Raw genomic sequence first — 13,303 nt, 5'->3', positions numbered from 1 at the left:
GTCCTCGAGGGCCGGAGTCCTGCAGGTTTTGGAGGTTTCTCACTTCCAACACAAGCTGATTCCAATCAACAGGATCGTTATCAGGCTTATGCAGAGCTTGCTGATGAGCTGATCATATATCAGCTGTGTTGGAGAAGGGCAACATGCAAAACCTGCAGGACTTCGGCCCTCGATGCCCACCTCTGCCATACAGCAATGCTTTCAGCATCAGATGACACACTGGAAGATGTGGGTTCAATCCCTGCTAGAAACAACAATTTTCTAGAAATGCAATATTGAATATTAATCATCGTCAAATGACTTCACATCCATTACTTCTGATGTCATTCGTCATTATTAAGTTGTGTTTCTATATCATCTGTTCTATATTCAAAATTCAATGCAAGCTTTCACTATATACTAACATATTCACTGCAATTACATACAATGTCACAGATTCTTCTATGGCTCAAGTGGTTGAGTGGTAAAGAGAAAGGGCTGGTGATCAGTGTTCCTGAGTTTGAATTCAGCTTTAACACATATGCAATATTGAATACAAATTATTTCACTATTAATACTTTGTAAAATCACTTAATGTATCTTCCAATTTCCTTCATAAGAATTAGGCTTAGCATTCAGCTTTCAGCATTCCCACGCAATTTCTCCAGAAATTGCACTTATTCTAGTCCTCAAATACGTTTTACCTTCATCCCTCTTCTCATTTTATTGTATTGCTCTTCTCATGCTAGCCCATTCTTTTGGATGATAGCTGAAGTAGGTCAGCTGGAGTGACAGTTGTTGCTCAGGGTCTGCTTTTAGAGTGGATCAATGCTAAAGCTGTTACACAACTCCCCACCTAAAGTTCCCTACTTTCAAACAGGCATGTGGACTTGCCACACTTGTCTCTGTGTGCTGTTTCTTGGTAGTGAAGAGGAATAAAATATTTGTCCTCTTTGCGTGTTCCAAAACTTGAAGACAGATTTAATGTAAGAAAAAACACCTTTGCAAAAATGATTTTAATCTAACAGAGATCTCTGGACATCGTGACAGTCTCCAATTCATCACTTAACAGGTGGAATTCAGAGCGCCGAATGTGTCTCTTCCGCATGTAAAATGGCTTCTTATAGTTAAAACCGACCGCCTCTCTTTCATTTGTAGACAAAACATACTCTCTGGGTACTTTTCCATGAGCGATGGCGAAAACAGAGTCAGGAGTGCGTGTTCGAAACAGATTCTGTTCTCAAGGACCAAATGAGTTTTCCCACAGAGAAGGAACTTCTAGACCAAATAATATATCCCAGCTTAAGGTCAAATTATACTGAGTTCAACACTACTTGCTTTACACGTCTATAAAACCTTTCAACATGGTTAATATAAAGAATTAAGATGTTAATAATGTATAACAATGGTTAATATATGAAAATAAAGAATTTAAATGTTAATAATATCTAACAGTAGCTATATCTAAAGGGATGTGTGATTGGTGTGACTGTGAAAATGCTGAGATTCTCAAAAAGTTTTTGTGTTCAGGTTTGTACAGTACATGCATTTCCATTAATTGTGATTCTAATGTAAATTTTACATCAGTTCTAAATTTGTTTGAAAATTGATTTTAGCGAAGTATCAAACAGGGGTGGCTCCTGAGAACACCCACCCTCAGAGTTACTGCACCAAAAACAATCACAAAACCAGAACGGAACAAAAAAGGCATGACGGATGCCAAATCCCAAACGTGACATAAATTGGGGTCATTCAGTAACTGTTAAATTTTCTCTTTCTTTTTCTAAGGAAGAATGTACTTTGTATCGATGACCAAGGTTTGTTTTTATATCTTGTAGTTAATAATTACTTTCCCCTGAAAGTAATTGAATATTTTGCTAATTGCAATTGCTTTTTGTCTTGATAAATTAGTTAACTGATCAGAAAGGTCCTGATCTCAATTTAGTTGCTCACACTTTTTTGCCCCAAGATCTACTTTTCAAGTAGCCAACCCGTGATCTTTTTTTTTTTTTTTATGGGGCGGTCTGCGTAGTAAAACCTGCAAGGCTGCAAGAACGTAAAGCCTGCCGCAGTGCCGCACGATGAGTTTGAAGTTCGAAATACAGTCTTCCCTCGTTTTCCGGTGGGGTTAGGTTCCATAAAATACCCGCAACAAATGAAATCCGCGAAGTATTTAGATTTATGTTTTGCAATTATTATAAATGTTTTAAGGATCTAAAAACCCTTACCAGTTTATACAATTTTCTAATCGAGGCATTTACAGTTTTTCACATTTCTCTCTTGTTTGAACATTCTCATTGTTCAAGCCTTCATAAATTTGTAAAAAATAGGTACATTACTGTAAAAAAAAAATGCATGCAAAACTGCACTAATAAAAATCCGTGATATAGCGAGGCCGCGAAAAGTGAACTGCGTTGTAGCACCAAAATAAGTAAACAAAATAAAAAGTATCTATTGTTCACAAAGTGGTGAACTGTGTGCATCCTTGTTTGTAAATAGTTGAGCCTTTCGAGGACAAAAAACAGTAATGTTCATCATTTTGTATCTTAAATATCTTTCGAGCTAAATTACTCACTTGAATATAGCTTGTAAGGAATTTACAAATCATTATACAGTATTATGTTTTTATTTAGTCGATTAAAATTATATTTCTCTCTCATTTTCTTTCTGTGTGCCTTTTCTATATGCGTCTTGGCTATCTGTCACCAGTTAGAGGCTTTTTACTCAATCTTCACCACGGAGCAACAGGACCATGTTAAATCGGTGGAATATCTACGCAGCAACTTCAGACCCATTCAGAGCCTGGACAACCGCCATGTTTTCAAGTCAGCAGTCAAAGACGCCTGGCTTTCTGACGTGTCGCACAGCGGGAGTGGGTTTTTTGGCGCAGAGTCTTCCAGAGGTAGGTGGGACTTATTTAAGGTACATGCACTCAATTTGTGACAAATAGTTTCACGTATGTACACATTGACATTATTTTTGGTACCCTTTTATTAAGGGGAAAAAAACACCCACAATAAATGACAAGCCACAAAATTTTAGACAATACTGGAGATTTTCAACAGGCACCAAGTTTACAGACTCAAAAATGACTGGCCTGGGGGGCACTGGGGGGTTGTGGTTACTCTGTCCTGGCCGGGGTCAACGGCTCCCCTCTTAAGTGGGAGGTTTTCATGCATGCCAGATCCACCACACCAGCATCTATCAAAATTCAAACACAATCTGCTTCTTCCTCTGGTCATTGAATCAGTGGAGGATGATGTCTGTGGATCTCACTCTGCTTCATCTATCCTTCCTTCCTTTCCTCAGTCTTTCCTTTGGTCTCTTGAGGTCTCCCTAATTTGTTGGAATTTAGATGTTTCTGCGGTTGGTGAAAGATTCTGGTTGGTAACTCGGTGGGTAGTAGGCGATGTCTGGTCGGTGCTGGATTTCACTTTCCTTTCTTTTCTTTGATACCTACCTTGGGTCTCCTGACAACCTCACGACTCTAGCTGGATTCTGAAGTATTCGGTTTAGGTGAACGATATGGGATTTTTATTAGATTTTAGATGAATTAATGAGTACACACTCACACGCACACACACATGCACACACACACCTGCACATGCACATACTCAAGCACATAAAAAAAAAAGGGGAGGAAAAAAAAGGAAAAGGCACAATGAGGTTGTAGACCGTTACAAAACATGCAGTCAACACTAAGAAAATATGTATTCAACAACACTGAAACAATCACTGGACAAATAGCTTAGTCAGATAGCACTCATCTTTCATCCAGATGGACCTGGTGCGATTCTCATGTTAGTATTTTTGCGCTATTTCACACTAAACTAAAACACGTAACACTTGGTTGTAATTTGGCACCTTTTCATTTTCAAATTGACCTATGTGGTTGTATTTATTGGAGGACTGTGTCACGCAAACACAGTTAAAAACAGGCAAAACTCATTGCTGTGTGTCGGCGGGGAGTTCTACGTGCTAAATATATAAATATAATAATAATAATATAATCTAAATATATATATATATATATACAGTATATATATATATATATATATATGCAAAATTTTACCAGTCATTTTAAGAATCAAACGTTTTCAGTCAAATGATTGATTGATTGATTTTGCTTAAATCCATGCATTACCGCCCGTTCACAGTTTTGCTTTTCAATTGCTTATTATGAGGAGCAAAATGTGAATTTTTACTCGCAAATTACGATATGAATACGCTAATTTCCAACCTTATAATAACAAGATCTCAGACTCAATGTTTTCTGCCTAAATATAAAGGTTTTGGTTGAATAATGTTTTTTGTTATTGTTTTTTTTTTAATCTGAGGTTTTAGTAAATCAGGCCCTCAATATTTTCTCCATCCACTCATTTGTTGCTGTGTCTGTTTATTTATTTTTCAACTTGCTAATCTATAAAGTCTCATTAGAGTTCATTTTTTTCTTACTAAATTGCTGACAGTTCCTAATGTTAATAAATGAAGGCTATTTAGTGTTATTAGTTGCAAAGAGGAAACCATTGACTACTCAGTGTGTGCGTGCATGTATGTTTGTGTGGTCTTAGATAGCTCTCTGTCATTTCACCAGTGAGCTGGGTAACTCCCCTAGCATAAGGCAGTGGGAGGCACACCAGTCCCCTTCTTGTTCCTGCCTCATTACCACTGAAACAACACGACATATTATGCAGTGTGTGTGTGTGCATTTGTGCATGCGTGTGTGTGTGTGTTCCTCTTAAAGTTTGTGTGTTTGTTACACGTTCAAGCATCTGTGTTGTGTCAACTATGTCAACAGATTTTATTCCCTTTTCCATCACCCACTCTCTTCCATATGGTCAAGTCAGAGAGAGGTGCATCACCTAGATGTACAGTATGCAGCACCCCCCCCCCCCCCCCCAGCACACACACACGCACGCACACACAAAAGGCCTTGTTCCGTAGGCTTTTCTGACATGTACCGAATGCTTTGATCTTGCCCTTGAGCACTGCATTGAGACACATTAGGTATAAGTGGATTTATTCTTTACACTAAAGGTTGAGGGCAGATGTGCAGGGTGGGGGAAGCTGCGGAGCAGGACAGACATACCACATGCATACCCTCTGCAACAAAATACTGTGGAGTAATTGTGTTTATTCAGCCACAATATTTGCTTCACTTTCAAGATCTGACTAGATCCAATGCAGGAGTTGTCTTCCAAATGTTGAGAGAATCAAGTTTACCTCCCAGTGCAGCGGTCGTGAGATCAAATCCGGGCTCCGGCCTTCCTGGGTTGAATTTGCATGTTCTTCCCGTTGCCTGTGCGGTTTTCCCTCCCACATTCGGAAAAAACGTGCATGGTAGGTTAATTGAACACTCTGAATTGTCCCTAGGTGTGACTGTGAATGACTGTTTATCTGTTTGTGTCCTGCAATTGGCTGGCAACCAGTTCAGAGTGTACCCTGCCTACTGCCCGAAGACAGCTTGGACAGGCTCCAGCACGCCCTGGAAGGTTGAGAAAGAGTGAGAGAGAGTGAGTGAGTGAGTGAGTGAGTGAGTGAGTATGGCAGCTTAGGGTTGCACCATATGGACAAAAGCGGTAGTGTTTTGTCTTGAGTGAAGACCATATTTCCCATGAGGACCAGCGCATAGCGTCGTGCAATCCTCATCACCCAGTAACCTAGAGTTGGATTAAATATATTGTGGCTGTGTGTATGGCGATAAAGTTATTTATTTTATATATTTTTTTCTTTATACAGCACTGTCACGTTTTTTTCAAGTATGTTAACTAACAAGCAGACGTTGGTTTAGCTTACCTTCTTTATTGTTAACACACAAACGGCTGCGCTCAACCCCCTCCTTTCCCGCGATGCATTTACAAGCACTTCAAAAAGAAGAACGCACACATTACAACCTAGTTTGTTACAGTACTTTGGAGTTTTGCGTAGCTTCGTCGAGTGAGTGTGGAAGGGTGAACTACCAAGCTGATGATTATTTACAACCACGTAAATTTCCAATAGCTAACATTAGCATAATCATTATGATTTGAGCATGGAAAGCTACCTACTAAAAAGAACCGAGTCCCCGCAAAGGCAGCGTCGGTTGACCACACGCCAGCAAGTGGAACTAGGGCCAACATTATTCGTGTACTGTGCTTTTATCCAGGTAGGCCTTTTTTATTTAATTTTTTGTGTCCTCATACAAACATCTTTGTTTTGGGGTTGTGTTGTAGCTTCTTCATGACAACAGTAATCGCGAGTAGACGTTCGACTCGACTTCCGTCTTTGGAACAAACAGGAAAAGGGGGACGACGTGTGTCATGAAGCAGTCTGCACGTTTGTAGTTTTTTTTGTGTGTGGCAGTCTTCCCACCATGCCTTCTCAAAATTGTTTAGTGCCAGTAAAGGTTTCATTAATCTAGCTGTATATCAATGTTTCTTCAGCAGAATTATGAAAATATGAATAGAGGGTTAAAAACTTATTTAGAGCTGCTGGGGAAGATATGTGTCCCTAAATGGAAAACAATATATCAAAAGATCAGACAAATATGTGCATCATTTTTTATAATAAATACATGCAACAGATTTTCATTTTGTAGTGATAGATACGGTTGCATGTAACAAGAGCTTCGTCTTTAACAAGTTCTTCCCATCCCCAAGCACAAAATCGTACAGTCCAACCTATAATCAAGACCGGGCCATCGATCAAGAATTGGTCACTGTGCTGCTGGCCCAAAGATAGCCTCTTTTCCCCATTCCTCTGTGTGCGCACGTGTGTGTGTGTGTGTGTGTGTGTGTGTGTGTGTGTTTGTGTGTGCGTGCGTACGCGTGTGCGTGCGTGCGTATGTGTGTGGTGGCATGCTTATCTGATGAAAACCATAAGAGGATCTCTTCATCAAGCTGCCAGACGTGCTGGAGCTTCAAAACCATTTTAGTTGCATTGCACACAGAGAGCCTGCACATCCATTCACAAATTGTGGCGTAACTTGCTCTAGTCGAGCAGTTCCGTTACATGAAGCCAATAGTTTTGTGTTGTACACGTACGTTAAGTTAAAAAAGATCTTTTCAGTGAACGTGACTGAACGGATCACTTCCTGAAGTGATTTGTTCTTTTCTCAGTTCATTTGAGCTCAGCCATGCTCATGTCGTCAATCTTCGCAAACGACCAATCAGCAGCCAGTATCAGACACGGGCGAACGTACTCCCATGCTATTGGCGTTAGCCAACGCTGATCAGCGAGTGAACGAGTCAGTGAGTGAACGTGTTGCCATTTCCGGTTCACAAACATATCAGCGAGTGAACGAGTCAGTGAGTGAACGTGTTGCCAATTCCGGTTCAGGAATGATTCGGTGAGTGAACGATTCGATGAACGAATCTTTTGAACAGTTCTTTTTGATGAACTGATTCTAAAGATTCAGTTCACTTAAAAGAACTGTCATGCGCATCACTAGAAGCCAAAGCAATGACACCATATGTTTTACTATATACAGGAAACTTGGCCCTAATTGCGGACTGGAATTCATGAGAACCCAATAGACACACATCTTATGCCTGCAAGTCCTCAACCAGGGTCGGATTTTGTCGACAATGGTCCGCTGTCTATCAGCAGAAATGCTCCCACTCAGACGAAAGCGGACCATTTACGTGCCCTATTATCTTTTGGCCACTACTCAAAACAGTACACCACCACACAGCGCCGTGTCATCTTACCGAATAACAATGCAAGGGGACAATCAACAACACAGTACAATGGCTGACTACCCTCGCAACTCCCCTGTGTGACGCCATTTTCGAAGATTTCCAAAGATTGTTGAAGAACAGCATTTTCGTTGTCAAGGGCGTTGCTATGGGTCAAACCAAGAACCTGGGAGGGTTGCGATAAAAAAATAACGAAAATATGCTTAAAATATTTTTAGCCATTGGTATTACTCAAAAACATAGCTGCCCAACCTTACTTCACATTTGGTCTTTAAGTAATGTACTGTAAACACATATGCTAAGAAATGAAAGGAAATAGTAACTTACTATATTACTCTCATTAGTGACTGTCTTGAAAAAAAAAACCTGGGATGATTTCACAAGTTCATCAAATATGTCTGCATCCAGTTCCACTCCAATAGAGTTCTTGAAGATCAGTGAAGTATCATATGGCAAATCAAACTTTGTGTCTCTCAAAGTTTCCAATCTTATTACCAAAGACTTACCTGCATATAGAAATTCAGAATAACTGTATACAAATGCTCATCAAAAAATTTAAATATCCTCAAAAAATAGAATAATTTCTGTTATTCCATTAAAAGTCAAATTTTCATAGATTATAGATTCAGGGCCCACAACTTAAGTGATTTCAAGTATTTATTTGTTTATTTTTACATTATTTGGGCTTCCAGCTGATAAAACCCATGAAAACAGGATGTCAAAAAAATTGAATAATGTAAAGAAATCACCATGCATACTATCCAGTTTTCTGCATGAAAAAAAAAAGATGGATGGTATTTTCAAAATGATATGTCAATCTTCAATAGTTGGTTAGATTCCCATTACCTTATTCACTGCCTTGATGCGCCGTTGCTTTGCCTGGGGGTTCTGGGAGCCCAGGCTTTATTGATGCTTGCTGTCAGCTCTTTGATTTGGGGCTGGTGGTCCTCATTTTCCTCTTGAAAATACTGTATTGTTGCCCTCGTTTTCCTCTTGTAATACAGTATAATCAAGAGGGCGCATCGAGGCAGTGATTAAGGCAAAGGGAATCCAACCAACTATTGAAGATTGACATATTGTTTTGAAAATATTATCCATTCATCCATCTTTTTTCCCCCATGCACTAGGAAGTATGCATGGTGATTTCATTGTTATTACATTATTCAAATTTTTTGACATCCTGTTCTTATGGGTTTTATGAGCTGGAAGCTCAAATAATATAAAGATAAACTAATACATACTTGAAAACACTTAAATTGCTGGCCCTGAATCTATAATCTATGAAAGTTTGACTTTTTGAATGGAATTACGGAAATTATTCAACTTTTTGAGGATATTCTAATCATTTTTAACGAGCACCTGTACATCCCTCAGTCTTTGGTGCCCTGACCCATTTGCTCACTCCGTTGTGCTCTACAGTAGTGGTTCTCGGCCCATTTGCTCACTCCATTGTGCTCTACAGTAGTGGTTCTCAAATAGGGGTATGTGTACCCCTGGGGGTACGTGAAGCCACTCCAGGGGGTACGTGAGATTTTAAAATATATTTTAGAAGTACTGTATATGTAAATATTTCAGAAAAATATAAATTCATAAAATAAATTTTATATTCAGTAGGCTATTCAATTTCAATGATCCCAAAAACCCAGCATCTTCCCCATACTAGAATGGTTTGACCCAATTTGTCATATGCCACCTACAATCACTTCTGCCCCCCACAATCACTGTCATTGCTTGAAAACGTTATTTAAAATTCAGTTAATTGTTTCTTTTTGAGAACAGAGCTTTACTATGATCCCAAAGAAGGACACTTAATGATGATAATATTTTTTATGTGCATAAATCCTTATTTATAATTGAATGTAGGTATAGCTTTCTTTTTTTTTTGTCATAGCTTTTATTTCCAAATAGTTCAAGAGACCACATAAATACAAATAGAGTTCAAAGTTGCATAAATCAGACAATGATGTCGCTGCACTTTTAAGTTTTAAGTCTTTTTTTCCCCAATCAGAAGTGCTTTGAGTTGGTTTGGGGGTACATCACTGAAAAAAGGTTGAGAACCACTGCTCTACAGTAACCAGCACATTGCAGCCTTTGAAGGGAAGAAAGGCACACAAAACACATGCTATAAGAAAATTATTTGCAGTATTTTTCCCAAAAATTACATAGTATATTGTTACCGTTTGGATGACTGAATGGCCTATAAATAGGTTATAAATAAGCAGTTGATTTAGACACAACAAAGTCAATTTTAATTACCAAATTAATAACCAAATCTTGCATGTGCCTCTGATAGCCAGTGCAGCTGCGCTTATCCACAGTGACAGTATGCTAGTTTTCTGTGGAAAAACAGCAATGAGACAACACATCTTTAACGTTTAAGTTTCTGAAGTGTTGATACAAAAAGCTCCCTCGACAACAATTTTCAATACATTTCATTCTACTCATTTTGTGAGTTATTTCCAAAATTGTTTATTTGATTATTTAGACAATGAGTTAAATACTTTATTATGCTGGGTTAATATCGTCACTAATTTAGTCTTATGTATACCAGTTTAAAGCATGCATTCTGTATAACATATCTTTAACACATTGTAACAAATATTACATGCTAAACTCGGAGCGGCACCAGTGCATGGCTCTTACAAAATGTACTGATGAAAGCACTGAAATTGTGAAAAACATTATTTTGCTCACACGTTAGCGTTTAGCGATGTTGGCAGATTCCCTGAATTTATAACGTTAAAAACACAAACCTGGCAGTTGAAATAGAGCAGCACCCACATGACCTTTTACATACTGTCAGCAGCAGATGCTTACTGCTTACCAGTCTAGCCGATAATAATCACCCCACACGACTAAGTCTGGGTATAAAATTCAAACGCGTTTGATTGACTTAAGTCATATTGCAAGCGCGTTGGGCCTGTTCCCACACTTGGGAAGGCACATTAAATGTAGGATTGTTTGACTTAACTCATTACCCACCTTGACTTTTGTTGTGCCGAATGTTCAATGTTTGTGGCTCCACCCACCCCAACAACAAAACAGGATAGCTTCTGCTTTTAACATGAGAATATATGGTCAAACCTGTAAAATACACAACTACCAGAGGTAACGCTATTGAAATAGAACGTTCTTAATTAAAACATTAGTTTTAAACAGCTCCTGATGACAATACCCTGGAAAATTGGAAAGCTTCTCCTTCACAGGAAATGAGGCTGTGGTCAATTTAACACTCAAGGTCAACAAGTCCTCCAACACAATACGACCATATTGGTCGTTTTACCATGCACCAAAATACAATCAAGTGTTGTGTACGTATTCTAGTTTAGCGACCTCGATCGGCCATTTAAATAGCAAAAAAAAAAGTAAACTGAACCATAAGTGATGTAAATGGGACTCAAACCCAGGTCGTCTGGTCAGAAGACGAACATCAATCTTATTGAGCTAACAGGCCTGTAATTATTTTAGTGTTTTTTTAGTGTTGACATGTATGTCAATTCGTCGTCACCAGGATTAATGCTTGGGGTTAGTAAGAGGCTGTGAGGTTATAGTATGGTTGACGTTAGAAAACACAATCAACACATAAGTAGTTACTGGTCTGTTAGCTCAGTCGGATAGACACTTGTCTTCCGATCACACTTCCCGGGTTCGAGTCCCAGTAACTGCACTTATGGTTCATTTTACTATTTTTTCGCTATTTACATGGCCGATAGGGGTCGCTAAACTACAGTACGTAACACTTGGTCCTAATTTGGCACATTTCAAAACGACTTATGTGGTCGTATTAATTGGAGGACTGTCTCCTCAAGGTAGTACTATTCAGGTTACCCCAACATCCAACCCAACACTCAAGGAAATTTACTCTGACAATATTACTTTTTATCTTAACAGTATTACAATAACACTGATTACTGCATATTTGATCAAACACTAGATATTTAACTCTGATTGATTTGCCGCTGAGGCCTATCTGAGTTTGACAGTGCAAGGAAAGCATACTTTTGGTAAATTTTTCTTTTTTCACATTTTTTTCTTTGCTTCCATACAATACAAAAATTGTAATCGTAGTTAATCGCTTCGGCTTCGGCGCCTCAGGAGAAGAAAGCGCCATTAACACTGTGTATAGTGGAGATGGGTGTTGCTGACCTCGTCTCGGGACGTTGTGGATTGAAGACCTCAATTCCACCGACACGTCTTCCTTTGAGACATAGTCTGGGGACTCAGAGGTGGGCTCTCCTATAAGTCGCTGGGGTGATTGGGGAACTCACGGGTGGCGAGGCCCCGGAGGTGGTTGAGATCCGCCAGAGTTCCTAAAATCTCTGGATGTTGTGGGGCTGTCGTGGTTAACACGCCTCTACAACATTGCGTGCACATTGGGGACAGTGCCACTGGATTGGCAGACCCGGTGTGGTGTTCCCCCTTCTGGGGTGTGCTCCAACTATAGAGGGATCACACTCCTCATACTCCCTGGTAAGGTCTATTTAGGGGTGCTGGAGAGGAGGGTCCGTCGGGAAGTCGAGTCTTGGATTCAGGAGGAGCAGTGCGGTTTTCGTCCTGGCCGTGGAACAGTGGACCAGCTCTAGACCGTCAGCATAGTCTACAAGGGCGCATGTGAGTTCGCCTAACAGGTCTACATGTGTTTTGTGGATTTGGAGAAGGCATTTGAACGTGTCCCTCGGGGAGTCCTGTGCGGGTGCTTCGGGAATACGGGGTACCAAGCCCCCTGTTATGGGATGTTTGATCCAATATAAGAGTTTGGTCCGCATTGCTGGCAGTAAGTCGGATTCGGTCCCAGTGAGGGTTGGACTCCGCCAAAGCTACCCTTTGTCACCGATTCTGTTCATAGTTTTTATAGATAGAATTTCTAGGTGCAGCCAAAGCGTTGAGGGAGTCCGGTTTGGTGGCCTCAGTATAGCATCTGTGCTTTTTGCAGATGATGTGGTGCTGTTGGCTTTATCAAGCCGTGATCTCCAACTCTCACCGGAGCGGTTCGCAGCAAAGTGTGAAGCGGTTGGGATGAGGATCAGCACCTCCAAATCCGAGACCATGGTCCTCAGTCTCAAAAGGGTGGCGAGCCCTGCTCCAAATGGATCTTGTTCACAAGTGAGGGCGGGAGGGAGCGGGAGATCGACAGGCGGCTTGGTGCAGCGTCTGCAGTTATGCGGGCTCTGTATCAATGTGTGGTGGTGAAGAAGGAGCTGAGCCAAAAGGCAAAGCTCTCGATTTACCGGTCGATCTATGATCCTGCCCTCACCTATGGTCATGAGCTGTGGGTCGTGACCAAAAGAACAGGATCCCGGATGCAAGCGGCTGAAATGAGTTGCCTCCGTAGGGTGTCCGGACTCTCCCATAGAGATAGGGTGAGAAGCTCGGTCATCCGGAAGAAACTCAGAGTCGCGTGGAGAGGAGCCAGTTGAGGTGGCTCGGGCATCTGGTTCGGATGCCTCCTGGACGCCTTCCTGGAGAGCCGTTTCCGGCATGTCCCACTGGCGGGAGGCCCCCGTGGACGACCTAGGACACGCTGGATAGACTATGTCTCTCGACTGGCCTGGGAACGCCTTGGGATCCCGCCGGAGGAGCTGGTTGAAGTGGTTGGGGACAGGTAAGTCTGGGCTCCCTTCCTAAAGCTGCTGCCCCTGCAACCCGAC

At 40.7% G+C, this 13,303-nt stretch overlaps 1 protein-coding gene across 3 annotated transcripts in view; it reads left to right on the top strand.

Annotated features, from left to right (window-relative positions):
- LOC144056163 (receptor-type tyrosine-protein phosphatase gamma-like) overlaps nt 1-13,303 on the top strand; it is a 426,470-nt gene that overhangs the window by 328,699 nt on the left and 84,468 nt on the right. For all 3 annotated transcript variants that reach the window (XM_077572672.1, XM_077572671.1, XM_077572673.1), the window contains exon 8: nt 2,689-2,881. In XM_077572672.1, coding sequence (XP_077428798.1) covers nt 2,689-2,881 — 193 coding nt within the window. The remainder of the gene's footprint in view (nt 1-2,688; nt 2,882-13,303) is intronic.

The sequence above is a fragment of the Vanacampus margaritifer genome, chromosome 8, assembly GCF_051991255.1.
Source record: "Vanacampus margaritifer isolate UIUO_Vmar chromosome 8, RoL_Vmar_1.0, whole genome shotgun sequence".
In the NCBI taxonomy this organism is placed as follows: domain Eukaryota; kingdom Metazoa; phylum Chordata; class Actinopteri; order Syngnathiformes; family Syngnathidae; genus Vanacampus; species Vanacampus margaritifer.
The sequence above is the reverse complement of the archived record's forward strand: the minus strand, read 5'-3'. Positions and strand labels throughout refer to the sequence as shown.